This window comes from Mytilus californianus, unplaced genomic scaffold (genome assembly GCF_021869535.1).
Source record: "Mytilus californianus isolate M0D057914Y unplaced genomic scaffold, xbMytCali1.0.p SCAF_9, whole genome shotgun sequence".
In the NCBI taxonomy this organism is placed as follows: domain Eukaryota; kingdom Metazoa; phylum Mollusca; class Bivalvia; order Mytilida; family Mytilidae; genus Mytilus; species Mytilus californianus.
The window spans coordinates 62,618,233-62,643,439 of record NW_026262745.1 but is presented as its reverse complement, the minus strand read 5'-3'; the positions used below and the strand labels follow the sequence as shown (position 1 = coordinate 62,643,439).

The 25,207-nt window shown below is 31.9% G+C and overlaps 1 protein-coding gene across 1 annotated transcript in view; it reads right to left on the bottom strand.

Moving 5' to 3' along the window:
• Positions 1–5,078: 5,078 nt before the first annotated feature.
• LOC127714525 (uncharacterized) overlaps positions 5,079–25,207 on the bottom strand; it is a 40,229-nt gene continuing 20,100 nt past the window's right edge. The window contains exons 4-8 of the mRNA XM_052220613.1: positions 24,010–24,147; positions 20,572–20,637; positions 18,084–18,191; positions 12,200–12,311; positions 5,079–7,454 (exon numbers count right to left, since the gene is read on the bottom strand). Coding sequence (XP_052076573.1) covers positions 7,343–7,454; positions 12,200–12,311; positions 18,084–18,191; positions 20,572–20,637; positions 24,010–24,147 — 536 coding nt within the window. The 3' untranslated portion in view covers positions 5,079–7,342. The remainder of the gene's footprint in view (positions 7,455–12,199; positions 12,312–18,083; positions 18,192–20,571; positions 20,638–24,009; positions 24,148–25,207) is intronic.

The following is a 25,207-nucleotide window of genomic DNA, read 5'->3' as shown; positions in this document are numbered from 1 at the left end:
AGCGCCCGAGACGACTAATTTTAATCATTATGCATATGCAAATCAGATAGGGAAGATACCAAGGGAACATTTAATTATCATAAGTTGAAGAAAAAATTGACAATGTCTTGGCAATAAACATTAAACGACGAAAATACGAACACATTTCAAAACACTACAAAGAAAAAACTTAAGGCTGAGCAACACGAACCCCACCAAAAAAACCGGGTGAACTCAGGTGCTTTCAAACTTCCAAAGGTAAACCAGATGTATGATTAATGATCTGTTCAATAACAGAAACAAATTTAAATGTTATTTCTTTATAAATGTACTGGGAAAATAATCTTAAGCAGTGTGAATTAAAATCGGATCGTCCCATAAATTTTATATATGACTTTTCCTTTAAATCATATAAATTTAAGATATCTTTATCACGAAAGTTCTTTAAGTTTATATAATATTGTATACATATATATAGTTCACATATATATTTAAAAGAGATGCTCACATTTCGATATTTATCATGTTAATTGACAGGAAACTATCAAGCTGGATATTAATTATAATTTCAAAGTCAATACTTTTTCATTACTTTTTCCCTTGTCTTACAGTTTTGCAATTGCTAGTTGGTAAATAGCTGACATGAAATTATCATTCAACATTTCGAAGGTTTTTTTTTAGGTGCACAATCTACAACGAATGAATACCTGTCGCAAGTAAGAAGTAAGTAATTCGGTGGCTGGCATATGTTGATGTTTGTAATATTTGTTTTTTCGTAAATGTTTTTGGCATTAATCAGGTCGCTGTTTTTTTTTTACATTTTTATCCACAATTTGTCATGTGGGAACTTCTAGCTGACTATACGGCATGCATTTTGTTCATTCTTCAAGGTCGTATGGTCTCCTGTAGTTGCTTTAATCCATATCATGTTACATCTGTGGGATAATTGTCTCATTTACAATCGTGCAGCATCGGCTTATTTTATATTAATGAAATTGTACGATTTAAGACCATCAATAAACATATTTTTAATGGATTTTATATGGATTAGTTTTAGACGTACAGGTGGCGGAACACATTTGGGTGTTTATTACCTGTAAATTATTTAGATTACTCAGTGTCAAATAAAGGCAACAGTAGTATACCGCTGTTCAATAGTCATAATTCGATTAAGCAAAAACAAATCCGGGTAACAAACTAAAACCGAGGGAAACACATCAACTATAAGAGGAAAACAACGGAACAACAGAAACACTGAACTACAACAAAAGCAAACGCCACCACACATAGCAACGGACCGTGTGATAACAACTGCCATATTTTTGACTTGGTACAGGACATTTTAAGAAAAAATGGTGGGCTGAACCTGGTTTTATGGCTAGCCAAACCTCCCGTTTATATGGCAATGTTAAAAATACAGCTAAAATGACAACACTACGTGACAGGCATACAGTACAAAACAAACACAAAACACTCAGCACAGAGAAATACATAAATAAATAATATAATAGTACATTACAACATGTAAATCGCAGAATAACAACGGACATCTCCCATGAATTTACGACAGCACACCAGGATATCCAAAAAAGAAATACAAACTGCGCGTCACATGAATGGATCAACGTCACCAAAAGTAACGTATTTTTTTGTGACGTTTATATTATCACAGGTAAATTTCTAAAAATGAAATAGATTAGTTTAATCTATAGACACTTAGAATACAAATTGGGATTGAGTTGTAATGGTGATATTTTATGTATTTTTTAACCATGACAAAAATATTAAAATGGAATTGTGTTTTTTTTGTGTGTAATTATTTGTATTTTCTAAGCATGTTGGTTTTTCTTCTAAATCAAAACTGTGTATAAACAAAAAAATCCTGTGCATATAGTTGTTTTAAAATTAAAATCATGCAAATAAAGTAGTTGATTTTATATCTTAACTTTTACATACATATAGAAAATAAAAATAAAAATAACTGGATAAAAGGCAAGATCATGTAAGACCAAACAGTAAACACACACGAAAACAAACAACATAAAATAAAAACCCTGTAGACGAACCATGTGTAACTCGATTATACTGACACATAAGACATATGTGAAATGTACCAAAAATACGGAATTCAAACCTCAAACGAAATAAACGTCGTATAGCAATGCGAATTAATTATTGGTGTCCATAAATTTTATGGAGTGTCATTTTAAATCTTTCCTTCTCATAACTCTGTTGGGACAGTTACTGCGTTAGGAGCACACTCCTGTAAATGAAGTCCGTAGTGTGAACATGCACGATCATGACGTTCAATTGAGATATGTAAACCCCATACGACGGGGCAGAGGGTATGTTACTGCTGAGAAATGGGAAATTGATAATTGGGAAGTTGAAATCATCCCGTTTGTCATAGATTTTAGTCTGAAGTCGTCCATCTGTGTCAATATTGAGGCAAAATCGGTTTCTAGGGATGTGTTTTTATACCCGAGTTGACATGACAATATACAATAGATTCGTTTTTTTAAGTAATGATAAATATGTACGTTAGTATTTTATGTAAATGTTGGCACGCGCTAGTATTAACGCTAAAAACTAAAACAAAAATAAAACCGATTTCAAAAAAAGAACAGTGAAAAAAAGAATCAGTTATAAAAGTAACAACGATTACCCGAGTATTTTGTTTGAAATGATATAGATAGAATAAACAAATATATATGTTATGAAATTAAATAATTTCAGACAAAAAAGAAAGATAATAAAGTAACAAAGTAACAGATAAAAAATAAATAACTAGATAACAAAAAAATAAAATAGAATAAAATAAATAAGATTAATCAAATAACTTTCACAAATAAAACAAAAATAAGCTGAATAAAGTAAGAAAAAAATATTAAATGTGTTGGATTAATTAATTAAATAAATAACTTTATATATAAATATAGAGAAAAGTGATTTGAAGAAAAAACTGTTAGGATCGTTTCTCGGGTAGAACTGTCAGCATCAGTTATATTGTAGAACTATAAGAATCTGATCTAGGGAAGAACTGTCTGAAGCTAATCTACGATTTATCTGTCAGAATCTGTTCTTGGCTAGAAATGTTTGTGTGTCCAAAACTGTTATAGGGTAGAACTGTTCAACACTGTTCACGAATAGAACCGCTCATTTAGAAACTGTTCTAAAGTTTTCACGGGAACTGTCCTACAGACTGTTCTTGACCAGTTCCTGACATATTTGAAGATTGGTTATAACTGATGCCAACTGTTAATGTCTGATATGAGTGAATTTTACTGCTTATGTTTTTTATCAATGTCTTTTAAATATGTTTTTATACTCTCTGTGTATGGATACTGATTTCATAATGTAATTTTTTTTTTGTTCAAAGAGATGTTGCTATTTCAGAAATTCTTCATATTTGTAGAATTAAATTAAAATTGGACCCTTCGTAAATGACATGATCATGATTTATTACATAAATTTTAACACACTCATGACTTGGTTTACCTTTACGAAATATCTGTGTCAAGGATGACCTAATATACATGTATGTTATTGTATGATATAAACTGTAGGTACATCTTTCCCTCTTTGTTTATGATAACGCCAGTCCAGTTATCATCAGTTTGTATTGACATGAATTATCATCATGATCATTGATAAGTTCATTTTTTATTGTTAAAAAAATGTTGCATAGTTTGGAACTCAAAGGCTTTTTTATAGCCCAGGCAAAGATTGCCTGAAACCAATTTGACATAAATGTTCATAATTTTCGGTTCATTGCTCAACTTCGTAATTAATATGGCATTGCGACTTTTTTAATTTGAGCGTCACACATGAGTCTTATGTAGACGAAACGCGCGTCTGACAAACACAAATAAAAGCTTGGTACCTTTGTATGACTCTCGTTGCGATAAAGCCTTTTTAGAACTGATGTCGCGTAAAGCAATACACAATCATTCTAGCTACATGTATCATGACGATCTTCATTTTGCTTTGTAAATAAACCCATTTTCTAATTCGAGTAAAATTGGGTTGCATGTGCGATACGATACAATTAAAATTACTATCACTTTTAAACGCCACTGGATATGAGAAAGAAATGGATTTCTGTTGGTGTTGCTAGCTAGGAAATTAAATAAAATCATTCTAAAAGTAAGCCTACTTATAAATCGGTACACGCTTGGTTTTCTAAAACGCCTTGGCTTCACCAAATAAAAACTACCGCCTTTCAATTGTGGCTTATAACGGAATACTAGGAGTCACCGGATATAACTTGATGCGTACAACACAACAGGTGCAATATATTCACTAGTAAACAGGATATGTGTATCTGTGGACAGCTCCTGAATTATTGTCCTTTTGTTGTGGCCTCGTGTTGATTTATCTTTAGATTTTGTAGTAGACTTTATAGTTTTAAAGGCAGACATTGGCTAAAAATGGCTTTAATTCATCAAATCTAGAAACCGTCACTCAAGAGATTTTTTTTAAATGGAGAAATACGATCATTGTAAATATGAAACTTTAACTACTTGAAATCTATAATAGAAGTTTATTTAGTTTAACATGACATAACATGACATAACAATAAATCAAATTTTTTTTTTCAAGCGTTAATAAAGTATCTCATTTTTAATTTGATTTTATCAGTTTTTAATCATTTAAATTGATACGTTTTAACTAGTTTTAATTTCAACATCTGAACTGTACACAGTTTATTATGCTTTTAACATCATTTCATCTTGATGGTCTAGTGATAAAAAATACACCATCAAAATTAATTGATGTTAAAAGAATATTAAGGAGATACTTTATTTACTTTTGATAACAAGATCTGATTATTTTTAAGTCAAGTTAACTCTATGAAGTTTCAAACTTCTAAGTATCATATTGTCACACGTTAAAAACGATAATTGTATCTTCGTGTTTTATAAAAAGGCCAAAACTATGTATTTCTGTGTATTGCATTCGCTTTCTTTTCTTTTTTTATGTTTATGTGTTAAAAAAACCCGAAATAAACACGAAACAAATTTCAGAAACATTTTTAAAATCGAGAAAAGAAAGTAGTTGTAGGAAATATTAAATATCAAATTGATGATTGTCATTAATTATTTTTTTATGTGTATTTTTTTCTCGATTTTCGAATGAAATGACTTTTGATGTATATAAAACAAATCCGTTCATGAGTATGGTTTTATTGATATGTTTATGTGTGTGAATATTTTCTCCTGACTGATTGGTTGGTTTATAAGGCAATTATTAGAAAAAACATACATGTACATATTCTTACCCTTTTATATACAAAATGCTATCAAATGAAGCATATTTTGTTTATTACACTATTTGATCATAAACTTTATATTTATTGCAATGACACTAAGATGGAAAAAAAAAACGAAAACATCGTGATTTACTTACGTCATACAAATTGAAGAATACAAAAGCCTATACGTTAAGCGTTGAAAACCTTTGCAATTGTAGTATCATTTTATAGATCAGAGATTTTCTTGTAACTTTTGTTACTTTTTGAAGTGATCCCTATATAAGACTTAAACAGTTTCATAGTCTGTGATTGTTCGATGTTGATCAACTCGAAAGTACAATGCATGAAATATAATATTTACAAAGCACAAAAATGTCAGTATTCACCTCAAAAGCTAACAAAACCTTTAAACAGACTTATTAAGAAGGGATATAGTTACGATACTGTTGTCAGGTCATTAAAGATGGCTTATTTTGGCTTTAATATTGATTCACTTATAGGGTCTTTGCATCGGAATTAAACATATTTATTCTAAAACCAGTTGTTGGCATGACACGGGTTATGTTCTTCTCATATATTTTATGATGGTATAATACTAAACCCCTAACAGGAGGGATTGTGCCTGATATTCATATCATGAAGACATAATCTTTCAATCAGTTTAATTGAGGTCTGGAGCTGGCATGTCAGTAACTGCAAGTAGTCTGTTGTTATTTATGTATTATTGTCATTTTGTTTCCTATTCTGACATCGGACTCGGATTTCTCTTAAACTGGGTTTTACTGTGCGTACTGTTGTACGTTTGTTTTTTCTACATTGACTAGAGGTATAGGGGGAGGGTTGAGATATAAAAATTTATGTTTAACCCCGCCGCATTGTTGCGCCTGTCCCAAGTCAGGAGCCTCTGGCCTTTGTTAGTCTTGTATCTTTTTTTATTTTAGTTTCTTGTGTATAATTTGGAGTTTAGTATGACGTCCATTATCACTGAACTAGTATACATATTTGTTTAGGGGCCAGCTTAAGGACGCCTCCGGGTGCGGGAGTTTCTCGCTGCATTGAAGACCCATTTGTGGCCTTCGGCTGTTGTCTGCTCATATGGTCGGGTTGTTGTCTCTTTGACACATTCCCCATTTCCATTCTCAATCTTATATCAACAGTTATTTGTTCTTTTTTACCAGTGCATGAGGACACGCTAATAGTGTATGATTTATCATAATTCTCGGGGTATTTCTGAAATATGATAATTATATTAAAATGCTATCCCAATAACTATTTCACTGATTTTTAATTGTCGTGATTAATACTGAACAGATCAAATCAAATTTGGACGCTGTCCTCACTTAACTTGACCACACAAGCATTAAGGGTGTTCTCGTTGTAAAATATTTCGACAGTTGATTTATGTTGTTTTGTACCAATTTGTTGTCATACTATGTTTTTCTTCATTGTTTGGCCATTGATATCTTTTTACCCTGAACCAGCTCGTTGGTGTCGTGGTAGTGTGACTTTGAATTTATCTCTGAAAATCGAATATTTCGTCCTCATTCTACCCGGAGGCGCAGGCGTTAGTTGACATTCCATACAGCAAAGCTGACGGCACAATATCAAGAGGTTTACAGTCGGCCTAGAGAAGTCCAAATACAACCACCTTTCAAAATAAGTTAGTTTTTGGGATACGTATCATCTTGAACATTTTAGGTCTGCCGATACAGTTAACAATTAATCAACTAAACTATACAAAGGGAAGACCGTTTTGTGCAGTTTGGTTGCTTTATCATTGACATATATCCGCATCTTCTTTTGTTATTTTATTTTGCTACATTCTAAGCGGGAATATGCTGATACACTAACAGACATGGAGATGTTCTATACAAATGACAGTAACTTTTTATAATTACAATTGACTTGTTAGGAATTAAATATGTTAGGTTTTATGCATTGTTGTTCACTGTTTCCTTTGCTGCAGACTGTCTATCAATAACAGGATGTTGCTCGTTTGCTTCTGTTTCAACAGTATCACAGTTAGATTCATGATGCTTATCTACTAGTTCTAGTTCAACAAACAGGGTATTAGTGTCTTGTCCATGTGATTTTTTCGATTTCACCGATTTACGTCTTTGCAACAAGCTTTTGTTCTACTTCCTTAAGTTCATTTTCCCCGTTTTTATGATCATCTGAACTAGTGTTGATATTCCTCTTGGTCACTCCAAATGTTGATTTTCTGCAATATATATGAAAGTTACGTTAATGTATCACTGGTGTCACTAATGAAGCAGGACTTGCTTAACCTTTCAGAGCTTTTGGACCTCCCATGGCATAGATTGAGTTCGTGTTGCTGAATCTGCTATTTTTCCGTGTAGTATGTTGTCGAATGTTGTCTGTTTTAATGAATTTTGACAATGGTGTTGTCTGGTTTCTAATTTTCTCATTGGTATCTTCTCCCCTTTGTTTCTGGCAACGTTTGAAATTTAGAAAGATAGAGCATCTGTGCGGTACTTTTAAATCAAAAATGTCTAAAAAGTGTTTCTTCTTAGAAATCAACCCAAATAAGTGTCACTATTCCTTTAAGGCTTTTATAGGTACATGTATGTTAAACCTTGACATTTTCATTTTTCACTAATCAAAACTGACTACTTAAAGATGTATATGAGATGTGCTCATATTTGAATAATTAAAAAAAATATTGAAAAAGTATTGGGCATGTTTAACATTTTTTAGTTACATATCATAATCATGTTTTGAACTGACGTTTTTATTCAATCAACATGTATTTGCCGTCTAGATTAACGACAACATAGCTAAATTTGTTGATAATTTGTTTACTATTTACTTATTTCATTCAATAACAGAGGGGCTTTGTATTAAATGGCGGTACATTTAGAAACAGAAAGAAATAAAAGACTGATATGTAAGGTTTTCCACGGATTCCGGGATACACGATCGCGTTCTCATGCTGGTAGTGGGATCATGACCTGATTCTTTTTTGAGCTTAGGAAAACATGCATTATATTTTACTTTAGTATCAGCTGAAATGTTAAGAAATACATAAATACTCACTTTTTAATTACACATGTATCGATGATTTTTTAAAAATATTATATTTGACAGTAGAATATAAAGATTCCGGCTCTGTAATACATGTTAATTATAGAACATGTGATCATTTAACTAAAATATCATAACTTCTGTGCATCAACCGTGAAGTATACTTTAATTGAGGGAACAGAAAGCTATATATTAGTAAAACTATATTTTATGTAGTCTTAGAGCAAAAATGTTTTAGAACAAAGTTTTAATTAATAACCGAAAGTCTAACCACAAAATATTGAATATTGAAGTTTATATAATTTTGATGGTCAACTTATAAAGTATTTGAATATACCAATTTTTAAAAACTATTAACTTAGAAAAATGTAAACGAGACAAGAAAACTTGTTGAGATGCTGTTTGGTTGAACTTCATAAAGTATGTGAAGTGATGAATATCTTATTGATCAAATACCACAAAATAAATATCAACACTACTTTTTAATTTTTTTTTAATCAAGCGTCACTGATGAGTCGTTTGTAGACGAAACGCACGTCTGGCGTACAAAATTTCAATCCTAGTATCTATAATGATTCTATTATCAACTTGACCAAAGACAACATGTTATGTACAACATGAAAAGAATGATACAAAATCACTCACTAGGAATAAATGGTTCGCAAACAAACACCGCGAATGTTCTAGCAATATTATACAGTAACATACACATTGTTTTTCAATCAGTTATATAATCTGGTGGTACATATATGCATTTAATAGTTGTCTTTTTAACAATCACGAGAGTCTGGGTATGGTGTATTCATTTCCTTACTCTTAAGATTTAAGCCATATTTCTGTATTTTTTATTTCTTGCATATCATTGTCTACTCTTTACATTTCAGGAATGTATTATTCTATATTTTACAACACCACATTATTTGTATAGTGTTAATGAATAATGATAAATCGAAAGATGTGCTACTATCCACCCGACTGATGAAGATGCATTTCTATATATAATAGAGAGCCATAAATGTATTATGTACGTAATAGAATAAAATATATCGGTATATTAACACAAGGAGATGTAGTATAATATTCGATGGCTCTTTCAGAGATAAATTTAAAGTCACACTACCACGAAACCAACGAGCTGGTTCAGACATTATCTGTAAACCAAGCTCTGTTCTTTACCTGTTAATAAATTACATCGAATTTTAGAGGATTGCAACACAATTCCATATTGCAGTCCTAAGTATGAAATCGTCCAAATTATAATTGCATATTGTTATTCTAAACTGTGTCCGAAAATTGATCGCCCTGAAGATAACAAAAAACATTTTATTAATATCAAATATGTCAATTAAGGTTTTGATTTTGTAAATATTACTGGTATTTTTAATGAACATTCTGTTAAAGAACAAATTCCTGGTTATTTTGATAATACTGAACTCCCTCTTATTTCTTATGTTAACAAAAAATATACCCGGAAATATGTGTTTAATTATAGCGAAGTGTGTAAAGATGTAAATATCAGTGACAATACACCTACGTCATGAAATTGCAGTAATTCCGAATACATTTATGGCCCCAGTTCCCATGTTACAACAGGAGACCTTAACATCGTTCGTGACTGAGAGTTGAAATCATTCCTCAGTAAAGGACCTAAATATCGTCCCCCGCCAATTATTTATTGGATTGAGTGTCGTAACATCATCTACGACTAACTCCGTACTTACTGCCCGAAATGGGATAAAATACGAAAAAGCTGACAAGAAATCCTTAGATTCTTTTTTTAATTTAGCAATGACCATAGTTGATATACGTATACAACGTTTTAAAGAACATTTTACTCCTAACAACAACCGTAATAGCCCTATTTCTCGTATCAAACATAAGTTAAAAGAACTCGCCAAGGAATTTGTTTTTGTCCCGGCTGATAAGGCTGCTAATAATATCATTATTGTTTGAGGTAAATTTTACATTGAGGTTCTGCAAAAGGAAATCACGAATTCACCTACATTCCAACTGACTCCATATTCGGAAAATGACATCTGTAACAAACCTAAACTTTTAGCTACCTCTTTACAAGCAGCACCAAATACAATGAAAGTTCCAACTATGTACTGGCTTCCGAAGCTGCACAAAACACCTTACAAATATATATTGATTTCGTCTTCAAGCCATTGTTCCACTACTAAACTGTCTATTTTACTTACTTAATAATTCAAAGTTTTGATTTTTCTACGATATATACCACTTTGCCTCATAATCTTATTAAGAAAAAATTCACACACCTAATTAAATGGGCATTTAAAAAGTCAGAATGTGAATATATATGTTCAAACTCTTTTAGGTAACTTTTTAGTAACAAAAAAAAAAAGAAAAGAACTATGTCAATTGGACCTGCATTGATACTATAACTGCCCTTGAATTTTTACTAGATAACATTTTTGTTCGCTATGGAGATTCTGTATATCGTCAAGTTATCGGAATTCCAATGGGGACTAACTGTGCACCACTTATTGCGGACCTGTTTCTGTATTGTTATGAGTTACAATTTATGACTAAAATCAGCAAAGATCCATCGAAACAACAAAAATTTAATAACACTTTTAGATATTTGGATGATATATTGGCTCTCAATAATGACGACTTCAGTATGTACACTAAAGAGATTTATCCTGCCGATTTGACTTTATATAAAGCTAATACTAACAATGAAAACTGCCCTTTCCTGGATCTTGATATTTATATCTTTAACGGGAAGCTTAAAAGCTTAATACCAAAATTTATGATAAAAGAGATGATTTTTCATTTCCTATTGTTAATTATCCATTTTTAGATGGTGACGTTCCCTTGTCACCATCTTATGGTGTTAATATATCTCAACTTGTTCAATTCGCTCGTGTATGTAACAACGCATTTGATTTTAGCGAAAGAAATCTCTGTATTACTTAAAAATTATTAAACCAGGGTTCTCGACATCACAAACTAGTCAAAACATTTACTAAATTTTATCATCGGTACAAGGACATTATTCGTAAATATAAATCAACATGCAGACATCTTATACGTTCAGGTATTTCACATACAATCATTTTTGGTAATATTCTTTACAAAGCACAAAATGTCGGCATTCATTTCAATAGCTAACCAAATCTTTAAACAGACTTATTCAGAAGGGATATAGCTACGATACTGTTGTCAGGTCATTGAAGATGACATATTTTGGTATTAATATTGATTCACTCATAGGGTTGTTGAATATGAAATAAACACATTTGTTCTAAAACCAATTGTTGGCATGATACGGGTTATGTTCTTCTCATATATTTTATGATGGTATGATACTAAACCCCTAACGGGAGGGATTGTGGTTGATGTTCATATGATGAAGACATAATCTTTCAATCAGTTTGATTGAAGTCTGGAGCTGGCATGTCAGTAACTGCTAGTAGTCCTTTGTTAATTTATGTATCATTGTCATTTTGTTACCTATTCTGACATCGGACTCAGACTTCTTTTAAACTGAATTTTACTGCGCGTATTGCTCTGTGTTTGTTTATTCTACATTGACTAGAGGTATAGGGGTAGGTCTTGTATGTTTTTTTAATTTAGTTCATTTATATGTTTTGGAGTTTAGTATGACGTCCATTTTCACTGAACTAGTACATTTGTTTATTTAGGGGCCGGCTAAATCCCACCTCCGGGTGCGGGATTTTCTCGCTGTGTTGAAGACCCATTGGCTGTTTTCTGCTCTTTGGTCGGGTTGTTGTTTCTTTAACTCGTTCCCAATTCCCATTCTCAATTTTACAATTGTAATGAAACAACTATCAACCGACTTTAAATCAGTGCAAGAGGAATCAGTTGAGGTGTGTAAATCGGTGTCAAGACATTAAACGTGAAGAGGTATTATTGTACGCGTTGTAAAATTACCTTCTTTTTCTCAATACCACCACAATTATTACCAACACAACTACAGCTACAACTACGACAGTCACTCCTGATACAACTACTACTATCCACCCGACTGAGGAAGATGTTTTCGCTGTAAAAGAAATGAAGTTTTATTCAATAGAGAGTCATAACTGTAACGTGTACGTAATATCATCAAATATATCGGTATAAGGACATCAGGAGATGTCAAATCGAGACTCGAAACTGGGAAATTGTCAAGGAGACAACAACCCAACCAAAGTGCAGAAAACAGCCCAAGGCTACCAATGCTTCTTCAATGCAGCGAGAAAAATCCTCACCCGGAGGCTTGCTTCATCTGCCCCCCAAACAATAATGTATACTTGTACTAGTTCAGCAAAATGAACGCCACACTCAACTCCGAAATATACAGTAGTATGATTGTGTATAAGACAACTATCCATCAGCGTTCAAATGATGTAGATTTAAGCAATTATAGGTCAGCGGCTTTCAAAAACTAGAAACCCATATCATATAGTCTGTTGTAAAAGGTCCAGACATAAAAAATGTGAAACAATTTAAAAGAGAAAACAAACGAACTAATTAAAAAAAAAATCAATTTACGAAAAACAAACATGACAGATGCATAGTGTAGTATAATATAGTGATCATAGAATCAAACGAAACATTTTACTGATCAACCATTTCGAGCCGAAAATGATTACCATTCCCAAACACCTAGTACAATCAATACAATATAAATAAAACCGCAAAAAACAGCATGATGGTCATTTTCAAACTTGACCCTTTGGTTAGAATGAAAAAAAGTTTATTTTATGCAATTGATTGGTTTTTAACTATCCTGATTTGGTTCGATAGAACCAATGTCGTTCATAAGAAATTTTTTTACTACCGAAATTGTTTTTATTTAAAGAGTTTGCCAAAGGGAAACAACTCTATCTTAGGCCAAGCTTGTCCCCGGCCTAAACAAGGCTAAGGGCGGAAACAATGTATTTTTTGCAGGTTCTTGTTATAATTTTGCAAATATGTTAAATAGGGATGGAAAATTGTTGTTAACAGATAAACCTTCGTAAAATATAAAAAAAAAAAAATACTCCGTTAGCGATATTTGTAGTCTGTCCATCAAAGGAATTGATCTTTTGTCAAAATTCAAAGTTCGGAAACAATATTTATATATGTTTGAAAAAAGGCTTACAATGACAACGGGGGCTTTGACAAAAAGTACCGATATAAGGACACCTGTTAATAATTGAGCAGATGCGAAACCTGCAGTGATATAGTATTGTTTGTCTAATTCTTGTTATGTATGCTTTTCATTTTAGGCTGACTAGTTTTTCACTGTTTTAATTGATAGCTTGTATATTTCAGGTATTTAGATGTTCTTTACTTTGACCATGAATTATATGTTCATTGTGTATATATACATGATTGCATGGTCCATTTTCAGTTTTGTTCTTATAGATTTTAGATATCTGACTGTGTATTTTGTATATTCTAACAAGTGATTCTTAAAAGACTAAGGACGAAAATTAAAAATATTCATTGTTGTTTTTGTTTCAGTTTCAATATATATAATTCGATTTGCAGCTACGTTATCTAATATAGATAAAGTTATCAAAATTGATTTAATTACATTGTAAGCGATAAAATACCATAATTTCGATGAATAATGCAGGATTAAAAATCTTCTATTTCAGAATTCGTAACATCAGCAACAATCGACATATCTAAGTAAAAATAGATAGTGTGTACCTCGTTCAAGCTCACTCGACATAAACCAATATAGGATGTACTGTTTTGGTCTTGGTTCAAATGGATGCAAATGGTTGATATACATTTCCTTCTAGATTTTCGAGCGAACTTGGTGAAAAAACATACACCAAGGTCTTGATGGGGTTTACATAAATCAAAATAATGGGCCAAAAAAAAAAAATAAAAAAAATAAAGACAAATGTGCTTAAATGTAGAGAAATCGGGAATATTGCAATATCTATTAAAAGAAGAACTTCCATCCAGACCCTCTACATTGTATTTATAATCAGGTGGCGTTAGCAATAAAACGTTTCATATGGATATTGTTTTGAAAATTGCCGAAATAAAACAATAGAAAAATTGCTGCATGTATCTCCGTCATGAGCAGAGTTTGTTCTTTTGTCCGGAATAAGCCATATTTTGGGCGTATTTCGGTAATATCAGCTCGTCAAATATTGTGAGAATGTTAAAAATTTTGATTAGGTTGTCTCCGAGAATCACAAAATAAACATACATTGTCGACATTTGTATCTAGTGGAATTAAATTGTAACGGATTCATATTTGATGCGTAAAAAGAGAGGCGAAGGATGCCAAAGGGACATTCATACTGATATGTCGAAAAGAAAACTGACAACGCCCTGGCTAAAAAAGAAAAAGACAACCAGACAAACAACAGTACACAAAACACAACATATAAAACCAAAGACTGAGCAAAACGAACCCCACCAAAACTGTGGTGATCTCAGGTGCTCCGGAATGGAAAGTAGATCCTGCTCCACATGTGACACCCGTCGTTTTGCTCATGCAATTACAAACCTGGTGATATGTCTAACTCGGTAAGCAACATAAGGGAAAGTGGACGAGGTATTAGTTACGACAATTGGAACATATCAATCGTCATCTTCGTAATTCGTGATGGCGTCCGTAAAACTCACGAAGGGATGACTTCAACTTCATCGCTTGGAACTCTTGGTTTAATAGCTTCCTTGTGAGCAGCAACCCTCTATCAAGGAAATAATGATAGGGAATACAAGCCCTGGAATATCGTATCAACTGGGAGATATATACTCCGTATACAGGCGCTGCTGGAATGTTGCTACATAGAAATTGAAAGTTCACAATTTGGAAGCTGAAATCATATATTTTGTCGAAAAGTTTTATTTTCAACCGACCCTCATGGTCAATTGCTATAGATGAGTCAAGATATGATGCTTACTTATCTGTATCTGTTGTATCCTTTATCTCAAGTTCGATGGGATAGATGCGTTCAACATAGTCACCAACTTTTAATTTATTTAATGAGAGAACATCTACATCGCGGAAAGTGAAGTTAAAGAATACTGCTTTTAATAGACGGATGGTAGCTTTATTACGTAAAAAAAATTTAACAAAAACTAAACAATATCACGTCGTAAAAAAATTATGACATGCTAAAACATATTCAATTTCAATAGAAAATACCCATTGTAAGTGCTTTTGTTCAAGAAATCAAGATTTTGCAAAAATGTTGTCAAATATTATAAAAAAAATGTACATATAGATCTTGGAGGTCGGGTAAGGCTTATGATGATTCAAAAAGGTATAAGCTGCGTGACTTCTAAGAGAGTAATCTAACGGGTTGAAAATATAAAAATAGGCATACATTGTTCGTTATGCCCGTGTGTGTAGTGACGTCATAGATTTTAAAGAATCACTGGTAAATTATTAAGTCAGGGATTTTGTTACCACTAATTACTTAAAACATTTACTACATTCTTTCATAGATATGAAGATGTGATTCTTAAATTTGACTGTACCTGTGGAAAACTTATTAAAAATGATATTTCACATCCTAAATTTTATGGTAATATTGTACTAAAAGCACGGAAATCACTATGTGATCCGTGTTAACTCATCGAACCTTTAAACAAACTTATTAGTAAAGGTTATCTTATTAATGTTGTAATAAGATTTTTGAATATTGTTTACATTGGCACTAACATCGATTTTGTCATCAACAAATTAAAACATAACTAAATTTGTATTCTTTTCGACTGGTTTTTGGGGATGTTTAAATAAACATCCACGTTTATTTTCTGTATAGAGATTGCTTTATCTATATATAACATGATACATATTTATTATTAGGTTAAATCCTAACTATCCTACTGTCTGTCGATACTTTTATTTTGGCATTGCACAAGTCATGGCTTCTTTGACTGTCCAATGCGTTAAAACACTAAATCCCTTGAATGTGTTTTAATTGATTTTAGTCTCTGATGCATGATTTTTTATTATTAATTGTTTTTGGCTTTTAACTAGCTTTCAGTAACTGCGAGTACTCTCAAATCGTACTTTCTTGTTAATTTGACCTGTTGAAACTTGTTTCGTCGATTGATAGCATTTGATTTTGTCAGTTTTTATGGACTTCCCCCTTTTCAATTTGCCTTGGAGTCCATTATTTGTGTACCTTTTTTACTATAAGCTAGTACGTTCTTTGTTATTTAAATATGAAAGCACCACATACATGGGATGCAGTATGTGGTCTTTATATTCTAATTTTATATGTTCCGCTGATAGATTTACAAGCTGCGTTTAGTAGAGAGGATTTTGTTTTACTGAGCACGATTGCTTTTTGGTCTTAAAGTTGTGTTCGGGTACTATCTTGTTGACATTTTCCTCTCATTCGATTCATATTATTATTTCTAGAAATGTATATCAATTTGAATCAATATTGTTCCTGAAATCGTGGTGTAAACTTATACGGGAAAAATATACGTGTGGCGTACAAACAATGACTACTAAACAACGAAGTAACAGATATGTTCGTTATATATTTCCAAAGATTATCGACAGCCCCGTAAAAGATAAAACCGGACGATCGTAAGGCAAGACAAATAACAAAACAATCAAACACACGAATGTAAAGCAAGCAACAATAAAATAAAACCCAACAACATATAACCTATAAGAGCTTCAAAACAAAAAATGGCCAAAGAAAGGTCAACATTGAGTTGAAAACTTAGTTTAATTTATGACCTGTCAACTTAATTCATTTAATCAAGTCTGATAATGTAAATGATAACGATACGGAAAACTGACTTTTTCTCGTTAATCCAGTTCATCAGCTTCGAAACCAATGTAGAAAACAAAGCGTGTCACATTGATTTCTGTTCAGATGACAATTTTTTCTGAATATGTTTATTTTCTACAGTTATGCTTGAAAAAACTCTGATGGGCGCAATAGTTTTTTTCCATCTGGTAGGTAAAAGATACAAATATACAATTTTAGACATTATTTCATTTGGTAAAGTTTAAAAGACAATTTTTATAGATTTTCAACCAAAAAAAAAAAAAAAAAACAAAACACACACGTAACTAAACAAGTTTACACTTTCCAACAAGGTACGGAGTGCTTTGCAGTATCAAAATCAAGTCAGTTTTTGTGTTTGGTTATTTTGTAGAGGAAACATGGGTACGGACGTCTGACGTCTGACTTGGGTTTCAAAATCAGCCCAATTTATAAATTGACTTATTAAAGAATCCCTACCCATAAATATATTTCATAGAAAAGGCAGGTCCCTTATATATATATATTCCTAAATATCAAACATACTATTGACATATTAATTATATGTGTAGTTGTTAAAACCATTCAAAATAATTAAAAAAAAATATTATAAGTACATATTTTTCAAATATAATTTTACTAATAGTCATATAATCTCTATGCAATTGAACCTCATTGGTATATATTCTCATGAAATTAGTTAATCAGACAGTCTTGCTGTGATGAACATTTAAAGTTTGCAATAAAAGTAAAACCTCTTCAAAGATTCAAGGCATATGATTTGATATGTCTGTCACGCGTCTCGTGTCTTTTACAAACACATTTGAAGTTGGATTACATGAACACCAGTTCGAGATCCAAACGTTATTGCTTGCTCGACCATGGTCTCTCTTTAGTTCAGAATTCGAATTAAATAGCACATTGTCATTTATTGGTTCTAAGCGTAATCCATACATCCTCAGCATGGATTACATATTAATTATAAAAAAAATAATGCCTAATGTTTAAAACCGAATTCTTGAATAGATGTGTACGTATGTTACACAGTACTAAGGCGTGAAAATATTTTTACAATATTTTACCCGTGGTACAATTTTCTCCTTTCCAACCAGAAGTACATTTGCAGTTGTATCCGTCTTTGAAATCCTTGCAACTTCCATTATTCTGACATGGGTTTGGATCGCATCTATCTATAAAGACACATTATTTTAAAATAAAAAAAATATATGATATATATGAATGTTTCATATAATGACTTTGGTAAAATATTGATTTATTGGCTGGTGATAAGCGCCATTTTGCACAATTGGATAAATCGTAGCGCCTAGTTTTCATGTTATTTTAGCGGAAGATGCTTGAGTACCTGGAGATAACCACTAACCTTCGACAGAACTACTAGCTATCCGTGTTAACTAAGATAGAGATCGAACGTTCTTGCCACGAGCTCACAATATCAATGTTAACATGAGAGTGATTACTGAAGACGAGCAACTTAGACTACTCGACCGCCGAAGCCTTACTTGTGTTAAAGAGATATAATTAAAACAGAAACTCATAAGGACGTCGGTACTAATGAAGTAACGAATACTTCACTTAGGTATCTCACCTATATATCTTTCTAACAAAAGTTAGGCTGACTATAATCATACTCATAAGTCGAAAAGCAACTGACAATGTCATACACACATATAATGAATTAATCACTAGTAAAACAAGTTTTATCTGAAGCGTCATTTTTATTTGAATAGCTCTAAAAGACTAAATAATAAATTATTATGTCATTTTCAGTTTTTCTGTTAATTTTCAAACTTATCCACTGCGGCAAATATCATACTTTTCAGGCAATTCGCTTGCAGTCCATCTGGTCAATAGCTGCTATTCACCTGTACACATCAACATCCTACTAAATACCACAGTGGATAATATAAAAATAAGAAGATGTGGTATGATTGCAAATGAGACAACTCTCATCCAGAGACCAAATGACACAGAAATTAACAAATATTGGTCACCGTACGGCCTTCAACAATGAGCAAAGCCCATACCGCAAAGTCTGATATTGAATAAAATGCTGGTCATTACTGAATAATTTATTGTTTATACTTTTCAAATCCTGTTAGATCAAAATGACCGTTTTAAACTAAAATTCATTTACATGATCTTAATGTTTTTTATTATATAAATATTTATTTTCGGGAAAAAGGGGGAGACACAAATTAAAATCACGTCTCATCGCTCATTTTAACCGAAACTTATGTTAGGAATAAAATATGTATGACAAATGTCGCATGTCCCGACGTCTAATAATGACATCGAATTAAAATATGTACACGCTTGATTGATTAGGAACAATGTGTGTGTGTCTATAAAAGACATTATAAGAAATATACTATCAAATAAATTTTATTAGTTCTTCTTCAATGAGTTAGAGTCACATATATAACTTACAATTGTGTTTTGTACAAGTTTAATTTCTCTGTCACGGCTATTGTCAAGTTCATGCAAAAGACGCATTAAAACAATATTTCATGAAAATTCCACCAGTTTGACTTGAATGTTCAAAAACTAATAACGAACTTATACATGTTGAACATAGCATTTCTTCCAACCAACCTTTCAAATCCGACAAAAGGATCTTTTTCCGGTCGGTTTACATGTATGTGCTTATGGTTTAAAAATATTCTCTCTAACTTTTTATATATTTTAATATTTTTGTCTACAAGATTAAGGTTTTTCTAGAGTTACTCCCAGGTGAAGAAAGTTTAATTCTAATATATGCTCGTTGGCGATGCTTTTGAATATCATATCCGATGATACCATCCGACAATAACTAGTTCGTCGGTGATGACTGAATGAAATTATTCTGTTATAAAAAAAATGCTAATGCGTTACGTAATTGCAGCCAAGTTAAGGTTACAACTCCTCCGGGCAGTTACGGCCCTCTTTCATTCAGAGCTCATTTATGTTTTATTCATTTTCTTGCAACACATTTGTTCATGAGTATCATACGTTTGTATATAAAAATGATAAATTTTAGAAATATATTAATTATTCAAATGAATGCCATTTTAATAGGGGAATATAAATAAGAAGATGTGATATGAGTGCCCATGAGACAACTATTAATCCAAGTCACAATGTGTAAAATGTACACAATTATAGGTCAAAGTACGGACTTCAACACGGAGCCTTGTCTCACACCAAACAGCAAGCTATAAAGGGCCCCACAAAGACTAGTGTAAAACAATTCAATCAGGAAAACCAACATTAGTGGATAAAAAGATAAACAAATGGAAATAAATAAAAAAAAAAAAAAAACACCACAAAGAAACCTAAAACAGCTATATAACTGACAAACGAATATATTTTATTTTACTAAGAAGCAATTTAAAACAATGAAAATGTCCACTTGAAAAAAATATAAATATAAGACTAAGAAAATATAAAAATACCTGAACAAAAACGAGAAAATAATGATGTTATGGCACAATAATTGCCTATATTTTGGAAGGTCAGGTGTTAGATTTACTGCCAATCAATTAAGGTTACGCATTTTATAAATATACACACCCACTTCACATGTGCTGTCACATGGTTCACATAATGCTGCATCACCAGGTATTTCGTCACTAGTTCCTTTAAAGAAAAAAGTTATTGTAATAATATAAGATGCACATATTAGTCGTCAGTTGATATGCTCATTTTATTTTCCACATATGATTTGTCTTTAATTACGTTTTTGATCTAAATACCATCTGCTTTATTAAATCATTTCGAAAGGTATGTAGTTTCAATGCAAACAATTTGCGTCCTGACGGCGGAAATAAACAGCTTAATGGCGAGTTTCATATAACTAATGTTAGGTTAACAGCAAAATTGGTAAATTTATCAACTAGTATGTAGTAGTGAAAATCTCATCGAAGAAACCAGTCCTATAATTTTGTACACCAGATTCGAGATTCGTTAATATAAGACTCATCGGATAGTGCTCTAACAGTTTGAAAGCCAAATCATATACGAATAAGAAGAGCATTAAATACGGAAAATATTGAAAAACTAGGTGTATTATGGTATCTATGTCATTAAAATTATATTTAAATTGACATTGTCAATTTTAGTGTAACATAATACAGGTAAACCCACATTTGTTTACATGAATGAAAATGAATATGTTGAATGAAAAATTAAGTCATATAGATTTATTGAGGACGGATGAGAAATGTAATATAGGATCTAGATTTGAAATTACAGAGATCTTTTCATGTACACTACAATCATTATGGATTTTATATTTTTATATCAAAGGCACAATTGCACAGCCCACTCATATAAATATTTGACAATACTAATGGGTCACGTATCAAGTTTTAAGCTACATATCTATTAAACATGTTAAACAATGCATTTATTCATTTAACGCATAACTCTGATTTCTTGTCCTGGCTTTGCTTTGCTCATGGTTCTTTTTGGTTTTATCAGCTCTTCAATGTTTGTATTAGCATTTGGCCTAGAGCATTACTGGAGAGATATTTTATTTCTAAATTTGCATCTTGTGCAGTTAATTTGGTACCGTTAATATAATACAAAAAAAATCATTTATAACAATAACAACATCCAAACTCTATGCATAGCCCATGGGAATATAGAAAATGCAGATTCAACACTGAATATAGTGTATGTAACAAGTATTTCACAGTGAAAGTATTATTTTTGATGCATTAGCATATTCACACTAATATTTCTAGTCAGGTAGGCTCAAAATTAATACAGAAGGAATTAAGACACTTTGCCATCAATAAATATTTTCCAAATTTAAGTTACACGGGGAAGAGGGAGGGTGGATGTTTCCAGGAAAAAAATATGTAAATCAAGTTCATTTATCCTACATTGAACTTTTCCTGTGATTCCATACAATATCTTGAGTTTAGAAACGCTGCAAACATGAACTTTAAACCTGACGGTTTATATTTCAAATCAAACGTAACAATTGGTGGTTTCAAATGGCCTTAACTCCAGAATGTACAGAAGATAGCTGCTGATGAAATTATTTATACTGAGATAAAGATATATCTACTTATATTTGCATGACAAGATGACAAAATAAATTGCCCAACAGCAGGTACATGTACAGATAGTAAATTTTGTGGCTGCCTTTTAATACATTTAGCTCACAGGTCATATGTTAAGGATGTTCGCTTGTCATGTTTTGGAATTTTGTCAGATTTTCGGAATCCTCTGGGTTTATCCATTTAAATGCCCACTAACCCCATTTTTCTTTTTATAAATCTTTAACATGTATAAATATATGGCATCTGTAAAAGTCTTATAAAATCTTTGTCATTTTTTAATAGTTTTTGAGAACTTAAACTTGTCAATGATAAAGCTATGAAAAATCAAGAGAGAACATTTTCCCGCCAAAATTTCAATGGCTAATATCTCAAAAACAAGCACACGGACCTTTTTTTTTTCTCGCTCTTTTGGTTCCTTTGTTAGACCCCTATCAATATATTCTAGTGTTATGAAAAGCTTGTCATTTTGAAACTGAGTAGCGAACTTCCTTAAGATCTGCTGCTTCCTTGCCTTTCAAATATTTGGGTTTGAGCGGTCCATATGAAGGTAAATCAAGAAAAGCTATTCGGACGCACACATTTAAAAGTGATACATAATAATTTAGTGCCATTGGGCGTTCTACATGTTATGAACATGATGAATAAATACAACATATTTTGCAATGAAACTAAAATCAAAACTTAGATAAATAAGTCCCATAGATAGTAGTCTAGCTGACAAACATTTACAAAAGCAACTTTAAATATATTAATTATAAGTTTCAATTAGACGTTATCAATATCTTTCAATTCATGATGAAATGGATCAAGTTTCTTAAGAACGTTTTAGAAAAATTTGATCACCAATCTCCTTTTATGTGACATTGTTCTTTCTGAAGTATATATTACAAATCCTTGTCCAATCAAATTGATTTAAGTTCCCTTAACAACATTTTATGTTATATGTTTTTTGTAAAGAAAGTAACTGCATGGATGATGAATGACAACAATAATAAGATCGCATCGTACTCTGAGATGAAGGTATGACGAAAAATATTTCGAATTCTTTATTTTTATGATTGTAACTTGTTTAAAAAAAAATAATTTTGAAACCAAAGCTTTTTATTAGTAAATAACCGGTGCTTGGGTCGTCTTCAACTTGCAGCGAGGTGATTTGTTTTTGTTCTGTGTTGAAGGCTTTATTGTGAATTTGAGATGGAGATGGAGAACAGCAATACAAGCGCTGTTGCTTTGCTTTTTGTGTGTATTATGCTGTGCATATACTGATTTTGTGTCATGGATGTATATTCCATATTCTTGATTTTTCTATTGTTACTAAGTTCACGAGAAAAGTATGTACTTTGAAACTCAGAAGATAAATTCAAGCAATAAGATTGGACGGGAAGTTGTAAATTGTGTTCAATGATGAATAGACGATAAGTCGTCAAATTAAAACAAGAGAACTTTAATAGATATTAATTGTGCACAACGCTCAGCTCGCACTATAACTATTCCTTATTTATAGCACGGCAACATATGAGTCTACATCCCAATTCTGGATATATTCGAAATAGTTCACACAATACTTGACATCTTTAGAGGGTTTGAGGTTAATATGATTGCAACTCCTCTGTAAAATTCCTTTAAAATTACAGAACACACAGACCGAAAAATAACGCCCTTACTATCATAGGTTGGATTAAAATCTACACAGTCAAGCTGGCATAAAAACATACTTACCCTTCCGGACAACCTGAAATTGACTTCGGTTTTTGGTGGTATTCCGGTTGCTCAGTGTTTAGTTTTGTATTTATTTTTTTATCGGATTTATTGTCTTTGGTTCTAATTGTCTCGTATTTTTGTCAAGGTGATTTCAGTTTTCCTTTGAAATTTGAATGGCCTCTTTGTACCGTTTCCCTCTTTTTTTTATATCATATATATATATATAAATATATTTTACCTTGTCTTATTAATGTGCGAATTTTCGGTGAGCCTGTGTATTGACAAAACGTACTACACATCGGTGCATCATCATCTGGGGCGTTTCCTTCTTTTGACGCATACACTCTCTCCTTCGGAGTGACGTTAGGGAAAATATCTTGAAAGAAAAAAAGCATTTTACTTTATAATCAAACGGTCCGAAAAACTGATGAATGTTCAAAATGTTCTTTTATTTGAAAATTATTTGAAATATACTTTTCATGTCAGTGCCTTTTATAGCTTTTGTGTGGGATAGGTTTTGCTCCTTGTTGGGGGCCATACGGTGACCTATAGTTGTACACATTTACGTTATTTGGTCTCTGTAAGATAGTTGTCTACTTTAACAATCATTCCACATTTCCTTATTTGATATCATTTTCAATAGAGAAATGTGTAGCTAAAAATTCTAATAAAAAAACTAGAAATATGTGTACTTGACAATTAAAAAAAAAAAAAGAATGAAACAGAGGCATACTCAATTTTATTATCGTTACCTTTTTATTTTATCTAGAAAGGTCATTCTGGCAATTTGATGTATAGCTGAAAAGGGACAATACCTAAACAAGAGTGCACACGCTGAAATGTCTCGCCTGCTTTACTGACCATTGATTTTATGTTGAAAGTCTTAAAGATAAAGGTTTTACTAAAAGCATTACAGAAACTTAGCACTATTAAAAATCTATGACAATGAGGTCAAGATCACATAAACTGTGCCAGACAGACATATAATACAATTTTTTTATACACCAAATATAGTTGACCTATTGCGTATGCTAATTGAAAAACAGACCAAAACACAAAAACTTAACATTGACCAATAAACCATGAAAATGAAGTCAAGGTCAGATTATACCTGCAAGACAGACATGTGCACCTTACAATTATTCCATACACAAATATAGCTGACCTATTGCTATTAGTTTTTGAAAAACATACCAAAACACTAAAACTTAACATTGACTATTGAACCATAAAAATGAGGTCAAGGGCAGATGATACCTTCCAGACAGACATGTACACATTAAAATCATTCAATACACCAAATACAGTTGATCTATTGCTTATAGTACTTGAAAAACAGATAAAAACACAAAAACTTAACATTGACCAATGAACTTTGAAAATGAGGTCAAGGTCAGATGATACTTGCCAGACAGACATGTACAACTTACAATCTA